Raw genomic sequence first — 12,424 nt, 5'->3', positions numbered from 1 at the left:
ATCGGGAGCTAAAACAATTCAATCGTGGTAAGAAACCCGTATCTTACGAACATTATATTTGTAAAAACCACGACAGTTTAAAGTTATATAATTTATTAACAAATTTTCAAAAGATGTAGAGAACTGTATATACGAGTATAAAACATAGAGTAAAATAATCTACATGTGTACAAGCCTTTATAATAGTTTGAACCACTTCACTTGGATTTCTTATGATTACGTGTTGAGTTAATAGATTTACGTGACCCACTACTTGGTTTTAATTTTAAAGTGTTACTAAAGAACTGGTTTTCTTCACAATAGAGGTTATGTCGAAGTATTTAATACAACGTTTATGAGCATAATAAGTAGAAATAGATGTTTATATTTTAATGAAAGGATAGGAAAGGGAATTTGACAGAAGGGTTAGAAAAAATTCCATTGGGAATATGTATCTCTTGTTTTCTATAATAATATTATAAGGAGGAAAACTTTGTTTGATTGTAATGAATAGGCTCAAAAACTATTTGGCCGATTTTAAAATTTCTTTCACTGTTAGAAAGGTAATTTATCTGTGAGTAACATAGGGTTTATTTTTTCTTTTCTTTTTTAATATTTTAAGTTTCACGTTTACGGAGTCGCGGGCAAAAGCTATAAATAAAACAATTTGATCTACATTATATTGCTTGGTTATTTAATATCATGTCGATTGTTATAATAATGTTTCAATAACATTGATTTGATGTTTTTTTTCTTTCGTGAACATGTATACAATATTTTTACATCTCGCTTTATTTAAAGTGAGTGACAGAGATGAAATTCTCGGCTACCAAAAATCTGTACCCAAATTATTTTTCTTAATGATATATGTTTCTTGATTAACATACGTTTACGATAATGCAAATTGCAGTTCATTTTAAATTAGGAAACGCATTAAGGTGTCCCTCTGTAATTTATTTTGGAATAAGATGTCTGTAATTTTGTTAATTATTTCTTTTAAAGCTTGTATTACATTAATTTGAATTATTTAAATTTTAATCGAAAAAGAATATCTTACTCATCCAATATCGTGTCATAAAATGCAAGGGTTAAGGGCCTTTTAAAATTTTATATCCTGTTTTCGATTTCTTGGGTAAGTGTTGGAAATAAATAAGAATTAAGAAATCGCCAAACCCCGGACGCTAAAGTGAATCGTAAAAAATGTACAAATGTAACTTTTCCATGTCACAACTGTCTATGTAAGGTGACAATGATTTCACTATTTTCGAACTTCTTCATTCCTCTTTACTTCCACTATGTTGTACAATATTTAATCGTGAGAATTGTTTGAAATATAGACCATAATTTACACAATAATCACTTAAAAGTACCAGGACTTTATAATATGCCCTATGAAGATTTTATTTGTCATGTGTTTTACTCGAAACCTACCTACTGGCTTAACAGATACTATTGTCATTATTTATGTTTAAAAGAGTATTGTCTTAAACGGTCTCATGTCCTTACTATATTGTACTTTCTTATGTTAATATGCCGTTCGTATTTAGGAAGAATCCCAACATATTGTGTTAGCATGGTTTCCGTAGTCCGTACTAATATAGGTTAGCTGCTGTCACGGCTCGCGAGGCACGTCACGACTGAGGAAAACATTAGTGAAGTAATTACTGACGTGCATGCGTGTAGTAACCACTTTCGGTATCTTTACAATGCTCTGTATTACTTTTGTCTTTTTAAAAAAGCATAGCAACTTGTTTTTAATAAAGACTGCAAATTTTTACTTAACATTGTGCAATATGTCTTACAGATTTGATAGGGTAGAGGACAAGGTATATTTCCTTTTTATGTGCGTCTCTGCTTCGTTTATATCGTCTTATCTAAAACTTTTGACTTACAAGTGTATATTGGCTTCGGTAATTTCTCCAAATTAACGAATTGCCTCTTGCTCTCGTATCACCTTGTGCTATCAAAACACTCACTGCCTCACTCATTTTGTATTAGGCACTAAAAGCTGAGTATAATTTTGTAATCTACTAAGGCAATATTTCTGTAATTATCTCACAGTGCGACATTTAAGGTGGGTTTCTGAAGTTCCTATCTATTTTAACTATTGATTTATTAGTAAAACGGAATAAAACTCAAATGTCGTAATTCGGAAACACATTTTATAAAGTTACCGAACCAATAACACTAACTAATGGTTAAATGTAGCTGGGAAATCGACCATAGATTATACCACTAACTTTTGGAGGTTATCTTATATCATATGTGTATATTTTTTTTGTTTTGTATGTACGATAGATTGTATCTCTAATCATATTTGGCCTTACAAGACGAAATATTTCACACAAAAGGATTTACAATGGCTTATATCATATTTTCCCGTACATGGTGACTGCAGCTAAGATCGGCATGCGGGTTCTTTCAAGGATAAGTGAACAAGGGGTCGTTATGTACTTGTTGAAGTTTCTCGCGATATTTTGACCTTTGTTACTAGTCTAGTTAAGAGATGTTATTTCTAAGCTATTGTTATGGGAATTGAAATGTGACATCGTTAAGGGAACAGTGTGTGATACCATGTTATATAAAACAATGTACAATCGGGGAATATGGCGGTGTTATATGAATACGACAACGCAGCTTTTAAATGTCTTTAGGAAAAACGGTCTGGTACGGTTTACGTCTGTGCTTTTTTCTCGGTCATATAAAAACTGAGACTGTATTAATATTTAAGGCAAATGAAATCTACTGTTTTTTATTATTATTATTTTCTTTATTTCCTGCTGCTGTAGTTCTTGCAGCAACTTTGTCGTCTTTGTAGTTACATCTTTTTTTTCTTAAATCTACTGTTAGTCGGATTTAAATCTGTTTTCAAACTTTTTTTGTTTATGTATGATGTAACCAAGAACGTAAAGATCCAGGAGGTGATTCAATTGACTTCTTAAATCGTTTGATGTGCGCAGATTTTAATTTCATATTTTACCGCAATACGACGAGGGTTAGCGTGGTATGGACATGCTATGCGACGAAACGATGGGAACATAAACCAGAAAATGTTAAGATTGAATGTGGATGGCTACAAAGGTAGAGGAAGATCGAAGAAAGTATGGATGGATTGTGTGAAAGAGGATATGCTTAATAAAGGTGTCGCTTCAGATATGACGGCTGATAGAGATGTATGGAAGAGCAGCATATACTGTGCCGACCCTCCGTAAGGGATAAGGGCAAGTGGATGATGACCGCAATAAGACGAGGGTCTTAATATTTCTGATCAAGCAATAACATTCTTAAGTTTTATTACTGTTATGTGTTTGTGATTGATGTGATTACATAAATATGTTATGTAATAACGTAATTATATGTAAAAAGTTCACGACATACTTATTGACTACATTACGAGCAAACTGACAAGTTATCGGCCGCCATCTTGTTCGATTGCCGCCATTTTGCTGTAATTATAGATGAGCATAAGAAACTGTCAATGTATACTAATCAGAAAAAAACTAAGCCATGTTAATGTACTAAAAAACTACACTTATGGAGCGAGTTAAAATATTTAGTTGGCTATCGTCACAATCGAGTTTTTGAGGTTAGATGAATGTTTTTTACAAACTTTTTACTACTATACTCCACAAATAATTTTCTCCTGATATCTTTTTTTATCTTTAATTGCATGTAAGAAGGCTCAAATATCTTGTATTTAAACTTTTCCTCCTTGTTTATACTCGGATATGAGTTTCTGATCTTATTTAAATTTATTTTAAACTGTTTGTAATACGGAGCATTCTATCTGGCAATTATTTTGGGCTATATAATTTTATCTTCAAAAATGTTTCAATCAACTTTATCAGACAATGAAATAAATCCTTCAAGAAACTGAAAGTTGTAATAACGGATCGTTTGCATAACATATTATATATGCTATGAGAGATTTCGTTTGTATGTTAATGCAGGAATTGACGTAAAAACAAGTTTGCTCGCAGACAATGACCCGCGAAACAATGCTCTGCGTTTATTAGGCACAATGAAAGGAACCGTGATTAAACAAGGATAACTATGTTTGTTTTTTGACGTATTTTTCCTTGATATAACTACAATATAGTAACAGTAAAATGTAACCGTTGGTTAAGACATGATATTTTACCGATTATGGTATGAAATAAATGTGGAGTGTAAATTAAATTCCTGGACTAGGCAAGGGAAGCATTCTCACTCTTAAGACAGCCTAAGAGATATCAAAAGAAAGTTTGTCAATGCTAAAATGATTGCTATGCGTGGAATTACTAGTAGTGAAATGTTAGAATTTTTATGTAAATTATGTTGCGTGAAGGTAATAAATCTTAGACGAGCATAAATATGACGGAATAAAAATCTTAGCCGACAAATGAACGAATTTTCCCACCGACTTGCGAAACGAGCCAACTGCTTTCTGGAGCAAGGTCGGGCCAAGATGGCAGTCAAGTCGAGCGGGTACAAAATGGCGTCTGATCAAATGTCAGATGTACAACAGTTTGCGATTTTCGCGCGCTTTTTTTAACCTGTGATTATCTTTTAACTTTATAATCGGAGCGTTTTAAGCAAATGTAAGAGTAAGTTTTTATCACGTTCCATTTGTGTTGTAACTTACAAGGTTTTTCGAACGGATGTTAGCTGTGCGTAAGTAAACGTGTGAAAAAATATTACGCTTTATTAGTAAGCCGTCGGAAACGGACGAAATACTTACGAAATGTATGCCTGTTTATTAGTAATTGGTAAAATTAGGGACATAAAAAAATTATGTCAAAATTCATGCTTCAATGATCGTTTAGTAAAATCATTGAAAGATTTTCTACAGAGATGTTTCGAAATGATTACACGAGGTTTTATTTTAGGCCAGAACAATAAAAATATGTCTAGCAACTTGGAAACCATATTTATGAAGAAAATCGAAACACAATTTTATTCCAATTAGCGGTCGCACACAAACTTCGTCAGCGCGGAATAAAAAAAGGTCGTCTAAAATATTCCCGTGAGCATCAGCTTTCTATATACCTTTGTTACTTAGCTTAGTAAAGCGGTAATTGTTTCGAAGATTGTTCATTACAACTATTCTTTCCTATAACATTAATGCAGGCTGTCACTCGTGACTTTGTCAGCGTGGAATTAAAAAAAAAGAGTAGCTTATAATATTCCTACGTGCGTCATTCTTCCCGTCAATCATCATAGCCAGCTCACTATACGTCCTCACTGAGGGGCTCGTAGCCTACCCAAGTTAGGGTGACTAGGACATAGTCAACCACGCTGTACTGCGGGTTGGTTCTTCACACATATGTTTAAATTTCTTCGCTGTTATGTGCAGATTGCATCACGATGTTTTCCTTCACCGTAAGAACGTCGGGTAAATTATGTACCTACATATGAAAATCCGAAAATCACATTGGTACATCATGGGATTCGAACCCAAGACCTGTAAAATACAAGTCAAGTGCTCAAACCACTGAGCCACCGACGCTCAAAGTTGGTTTCTCGTTATCAGGAACGTAAATATATTTTGAAAAAAAAAAATTATATGCATATATTCTATCTGTCAGAGGTCATTGACTTTTTTAATCCGTAGATGTTTGCATAGGAACCAGAAATACTTACGTAATATACTTCCTTATCCAATAAGGATTACGAACACGATCGCTAGTGATTGAAACGTATTTGGTGTACGAGGTAACGAGAAAGTAAACTTATGTAATACTTTTTATCTCGTTATAAAGTCGGATTGTTAAACGCATAGACTATTAAATAGCAGACACATTATATAGAATAAAATGTCTCTTCCAGCTGTCCATGTAGATCTATGATTTTTATGCAGTTACTGACTGACTTACAAAAAGAAGCAGGCAGTCATCTGTATGTTTTTTACAATTATTATTACTTTGAAATCTTCAATCAATGTAGATTTATTACTTAAATGTCAATTTTCAATTGTTATGGTATAAATGTAGAAAGCCTTACGTAGAAATATCACTGCATACCTCGGCTGACACTGACATCAAAGTAATAATAATTGTACAATATAGACATAACAGCTACAATAAGGGTGGTTTGTTATTTTCAAGGAATTATTTTTATAGATTCGTTACTGATTTGCACAGACCTCTATTAATGGACAGGCTAAGCTGTGGTGTTTTGTGTAATTTTATTTTCGCCATTCCGGCGCTTTACAAGTCGCCGCGAAGTGTTTTAGAATTAATAATTTGCTATCTTTGCTGTCGTTTACAAACAATCGCCTATCTATTTATATAGATCTATGGTGATTTGGTTTTTGTTTAAGTAAAGCAGGGTGGGATTATTAGTATAAAGCTAAAACCTTCAAAACAATTGCACCAATGTTTAACTTTCTAGAGACCTTCAGGCTAAGTTCCGATACTTACCAGTGACCGTCACTTATTACCACTAAATCAGAACGCAACCGAATTTTGCAACGTACATTACAATTAAAATTAGACTCTATGACGAACAACTTAAGGTTCAATTTAATATCTGATACGAATTGCGATTTGTAGGTTTCGTTACTGAAGTAGATTACCGAAATTATACTTTATGCGATTAGAGTTAAGACTCATATCCATATTTTATCTATTAATTACCACTTTAAGTGATTTTAAACTTTATGCTCCTAGACATATGTGTCAAAATTGTTTGCACATACAAAGGAAAATGTTTGCATTTCTGACTGCAATCTTGTTTTTTTTTTTAATTCAATTGTCAAATGTTTATTTGTTATATTAAAAATTTTTATTAATAAAATTAAATCGCAAATTAATTTGTTAACATTAAAAAAGATAACAATTCAATTTAGATACAATTGTAGACATTTAAAAGACTATTTAAAACCGTTAAAACACACCTGAAACTAAATTATCACACAACCTTTTAGTCATTTTGATTCCTATGATCTTATATGGAGGTGCGCACTACTCGATGTTTAGTTGCAACTAAGCAGTTGAATTGTCTGCGAAACAATCGACAATCGGACAACAGTTGTGATAGTTTATTCAAAAGTGTGGCCCGCTCTTAATAATGCAATAATGTACAATACTTTCTTCGCAGACTAACCTATAAAAAACTTGTCCAAAATCATTCTTATATAATAACTGGATCATTATATCGAGGTCGACAAGTGAAGCCTACACGTATGGTAATTGCATTCCGTCCGAATTTAAACCATAAATACATTGGTAGAATAAGCATAATCATATATCATGTCTAATTTTTCTTTTAGGTCACATACATTCCAAAATAATTAAAAGTTTGTGCTACATTTTGAACTAGCTGCAGCCTGTGTCCACGTGAAATCTATACTTCTATACTATTATAACAAAGCGTAAAGACACACTTCTTTGTTGCCTAAGATGTCAGCAATCACAGCATATTTTTTAATAATTCTTTTTTTAATAAATAAACCCTACATTTACGTCACGCTTTAGGCTATATATTTTCACGCCAATAAACTTTGGAGTAAATTAATTGGAAAAAAACCTTCGTAGGGGAAAGGGACCATAAATTACAAGCTGCCAATATTAAGGAAGCAAGGTTATTATGGTAACGTTAATTTTGACATTTGCAATTGAGAATTTGACAAATGTAAACATTAAACCAAAGTTTTCTAATTCTAAGCGGATGAAGCCGCACGGGTACAGCTAGTTTACGAATAAGTGCATGTTTATTTTTAAACTTAATGCATATACATGTTTCTAAAGATAATGCTACATTCATGTAGCTGACTGTACTTGTATTATCAGATAGATTGGAGATAAATTTGACTGCTTTGGACACGTGCTAATGTCAAATTGAGTTAACTAAATTGTATAAAATAACAATCTTAAATTATATATCCTAGCTTTATCTTAAAAATCTAGATATGTATCTAGAAAGGCACGTTTCGTACGCTATTGACCGTTATCAAGGTTTACCAGTATCTTACTGTTGACATTTGTATGAAATTTTTAAAAAAATACTTCCATTACGGATATGCGTTTAACTGATCAACCTTCAAAGTTCTATTTAAAACAGTCTGTAATAAAAGTCGATAATACTAAGATATAGAAAATAAAATTAAAATCAACATAAACATTAAAATATGCAGTTCTTAACAAAATTAACAATATCTTAACAACGAAAATGTTTAATCAAGAAAGAAAAGAAACAAACTAACTTACACAATATTGACGATTATTTTAAATACAATTAAATATATTGACATATGGTTTTGAGGCTATCAAATAGCGTTAGAGCTGACTATGTGAAAAATGTCTCAAGTGAAGTCAACTCTGCCTCCTCTATACGTTTTGAATGTTTCCAACTTCATTAACAATAAAATTTATTGTTCCAGATTCACGAGCACATGACCCCTGACGAATTACGGAACGTCTTCCACGTTGAGCATCACAGTCATGTACCAGAGTACCATTTGGTTCAATTAACGCATCATTTAGCGAGGCGGCATATCCATAACGCTCATAAAACAAACATCCATACAACAAACCCAAACAAAGTTCCACATGATAAAACGAAATCATGGAAAACAGATAACCCTCCTTCGTTGTTAAACGATGAGATGTTTTATAAAGCGAAAGAGTATATCCAAGATGTTGATATTATAGGAGATTTGAATAATACAGTGAGCGTACAGTTTAGTGTATCGAATTCAAGTGAAGTTAGTGATAGTGATGGTAGTTCAAGTGAAAGTTTACGTGATAATGTACACGAAGTACAGGATCAAGATGAAGATGTGCATAAAATTGATTTGCAAGCATTCGGTAGACAGTTGAAATTGGTGCTAAGGAAGCAAGAGGGTTTACTAAAGAAGGATGGATTGAAAATGTGGCGGGCGTTGACGAACGAGTCGCATCCACATGGCGTCGACTATGAAGAATTGAGTACGGTAAGCAAATTTTATTAACTACTAGTTGTTCCGGTGCGACTTCATCCGCATACAATTATTAAAATTTGATTTTATTGTTTACATGTGTCAAATTATCAATTACAAATGTCAAAATGTCATGACATGATGACAAACCATGGCATCCTTGCTTCCTTAATGTTGGTAACAACTTATGGTCTCTTTCCCGCATTAGGGTTTTTATCCAAAATATTTAGTTAGTGCCATACTTGACTTTGACTTTTTAGCAACAATATTCCATTTGTGTCACGTGATTTTCCTTCCAAAAAACAATAATAAATTTTATTTTATACATTGTCTGAATAATAAACATGTAACTGCAAATTTTAACACGTTATTTAAACTATTTTTTGCTATGCTTATGACTCATGTTTGTATTTACTACTAACTTTCGGACGCGACTATGTCCGCGTGGAATTAAAAAATACAAAAGTGAGTAGCGTATGTGTTCTTCCGTACTATCCTCTACATCTATACCAAATTTCATCGAAATCCGCTCAGTCGTTTAGGCTACAAACTCTAACAAACATCCATCCATCTAAACTTTCGCATTTATAATATTAGGTAAGTATTAGTATGATTACTCAGAGGTTAGGAGATTTGATATATTGAATGAATTAAAGATTTGTTACTCATACCTACCTAAATAAGGTGTAAATAAGAAACTTTTTTTGTTTTTATTATGTTAAAATCAAACTAAGGTAATATGAGAAATATCTAAATATCGTTTCATCCTCAGTATAGGCCGGTTTTAAAGGCCAAAAGGTGTGTCCAAAAGGTTAGAACATAAGTAAGATTAGTTAGAACATAAGTCGTCGATACAAGTCAAAGGTCCAATGATTCCTTTTACATTTAACTTTATTCAAAACTAGCTGTTCCCGTGCGGCTTCATCCGCATGAAATTATGAAAATTTTATTTTATTGTTTGCATGTGTCAAATTATCAATAGCAATTGTCAAAATGACATGACATGACAAACTTTGGCAATCTTGGTTCCTTGATGTTGGCAGCAACTTATGATCTCTTTCTCACATTAGGGCTTTTATCCAAAATATTTACCCCCTAAGTTTAATGGCGTGAAAATATTTAGCCTAAAGCGTGACGCAAGTGTAAGGCTTTTTATTGAAGATAGGATTATTCAAACATATGCTGTAATTGCTGATATCTTAGGCAACAAAGAAGTGTGTGTTTACGCTTTATTATAATAGTATAGATGTATTTCCACATTCTATGGCAAATGTCTATAACTTAATAAAATTATTTGGTAAACTTTGCACAACCAGAAATATAAAGCTATCTCTTTATAATGTTAACGTACAAATGTATTTCATAGATATTTTTATGTATTAACAAACTCAAAGACTTTATGATAATGATTTCTTTGAATTTATTTAGTAGGATGGGCTTATAATTACTAGAAAGAAATTAGCATCCCTAGAAATCCCTACTAAAATCTCTACTTTTTCTAATTTCGTGCGAAACAAGTTGCTGGCAATTATATTAAAATACAAACTTTGAAGCTTATATAAAATAATAATAAAAGAAACCGTACAGACAAATTGAGTACCTCCTTCTTTTGGGAAATTGATCTAAAATGGTAAATTAACAAAAATGTACTAAACTTACTTTTATTAATATTATAAATGCGAAAGTTTAGATGGATTGATATTTGTTAGAAGATATCTCTTTAACTTCTGAACAGATTTAAACGATTGACAGAGATGTAGAACATAATCTAGAAGAACATATAATAATGAAGGATTATAAACATAGCCGAAGGCGACAGCTAAAATAATAAAAAACAGTCTGCACAGACACTGCAATGTTAACGTTAATTAAAACAGGAAAGTTCAATGGAATAAAACCAGATTTAAAAACAAATGAAGTTTGCTTAGATTTATGAATGATGAGAATATAAGAATAAGAAAAAAACAGACGATACACAAATTTTTTGCTTAGTCTGTAGACAGATTTTTATCGAATCCAGTTTTGCGCGTGATATGTGTTAATGGACTGTTTTGATTCGCTAGATTAAAACCAGGTATTATTTCTGTTTATTATTACGTAGTAGCGGTTAAATTTTAGATCGATTGAATGACTATTTTTTTGTTTTCTATTAATCCGTTTTTACTAATCTTACTAATATTATAAATATAAAAGATTAGATGGATGTTTGTTAGAGTTTGTAGCCTAAATGACTTAACGGATTTCAATTAAATTTGGCATAGATGTAGAGGATAGTCTGAAGGAACACAGAGGCGTGGCATAGGAACCTTTTATTCCTTTTTTCCCCAGCCTTTTTTTGGCTTATCTTTCTTACTTTACTATTTTACCTTTTTACTTCATTATATCCTTCTTAGTTTCTCTTCCTTATTTAGTTTCTCCTTATTTATACTGTTATACAGAGTAGAGATTTGGATTTTTATACTTTTGTATGTATTGAAATAATTCATAAACTACTGAGCCGATTTAAATATTCTTTCACAATTGAAAAGCTTCGTAACCACAGAGTAACATGGGTTATATTTTTTTTTAATTCCACGTTGGCGCAGTCGCAAGCAACAGTATTGCTGTATATTCGAAATTCAATTTCTTTACGCACTTAAAAACAGCAAGAACTGACAAAGAATAATGTCCTGTCTATTTACTTAACCCTGTGGACTGACTAGATAAATCATTTCATTATACTTATTATCGGTTTTTGATAAATACTGTTATCCGACTATATTTTTACAAGCTCATATTGTGGGGGCGATGACCTCGCGATACCTGTTCCAAAACCTTTGTTGAACAGGTCCTGCGACAGGCCTGTGTTAGAATACATACCAAATTATATAGTAAATGTAAATTTGGCTCCAAGTAAACATATGCCTTTCCAAATTACTTGAATAAATAACCCTCACTTGCGATATTAGCAATTTAACTTTACAGTCATTGTTTGAACTGAAAGGAAGTTACATTAACTGAGCGGAAATATACAGAAAAATGTCATCACACTCATTCCGTTCGAATCAAAAAGAGACGTGGTTTTCGTATGCTTTTCTTACTAAGTACAACTCTATTCTCTTTTCTGCATTATGCACACTTTTATAGAATCACCAATATTATTTATACACGAATATTACAGTTTTAACGGTCTTGTGTACACTCGCCTTTATTTTCCACTGTCCTACACTCATGACGCGTCTCGTTGATCTGAGTGTACTCCTGTATTACATTGATATATAGATATGTTACCTACAGATGGAGTGTTTTAAATAATTTTGACGTCGGATTGTATTGTATTTGACTAGCTTTCGACCACGACTTCGTCTGCGTGGAATTAAAAAAAAAAACAAAATTGAGTAGCCAATGTGTTCTTCTATCCTCTACGTCTATCCAAAATTTCAGTGAAATACGATCAGCAGTTTGAGCTACAAACTTTAACAAACATCCATCCATCTAAACTTTCGCATTTTTTTTTATAACATAAGGTGGCAAACGAGCAAGCGGCCACCGGAAACCCCCAAAATG

At 32.4% G+C, this 12,424-nt stretch overlaps 1 protein-coding gene across 1 annotated transcript in view; it reads left to right on the top strand.

The window, feature by feature from the left end:
- LOC106111844 (A disintegrin and metalloproteinase with thrombospondin motifs 1) overlaps positions 1-12,424 on the top strand; it is a 104,317-nt gene that overhangs the window by 62,643 nt on the left and 29,250 nt on the right. Inside the window, exon 3 of the mRNA XM_013294001.1 lies at positions 8,342-8,893. Coding sequence (XP_013149455.1) covers positions 8,342-8,893 — 552 coding nt within the window. The remainder of the gene's footprint in view (positions 1-8,341; positions 8,894-12,424) is intronic.

The sequence above is a fragment of the Papilio polytes genome, unplaced genomic scaffold (genome assembly GCF_000836215.1).
Source record: "Papilio polytes unplaced genomic scaffold, Ppol_1.0 DF824146.1, whole genome shotgun sequence".
Classification (NCBI taxonomy): Eukaryota; Metazoa; Arthropoda; class Insecta; order Lepidoptera; family Papilionidae; genus Papilio; species Papilio polytes.
Note: the sequence above shows the minus strand (reverse complement) of the source record. Positions and strands in the feature narration are given on the sequence as shown.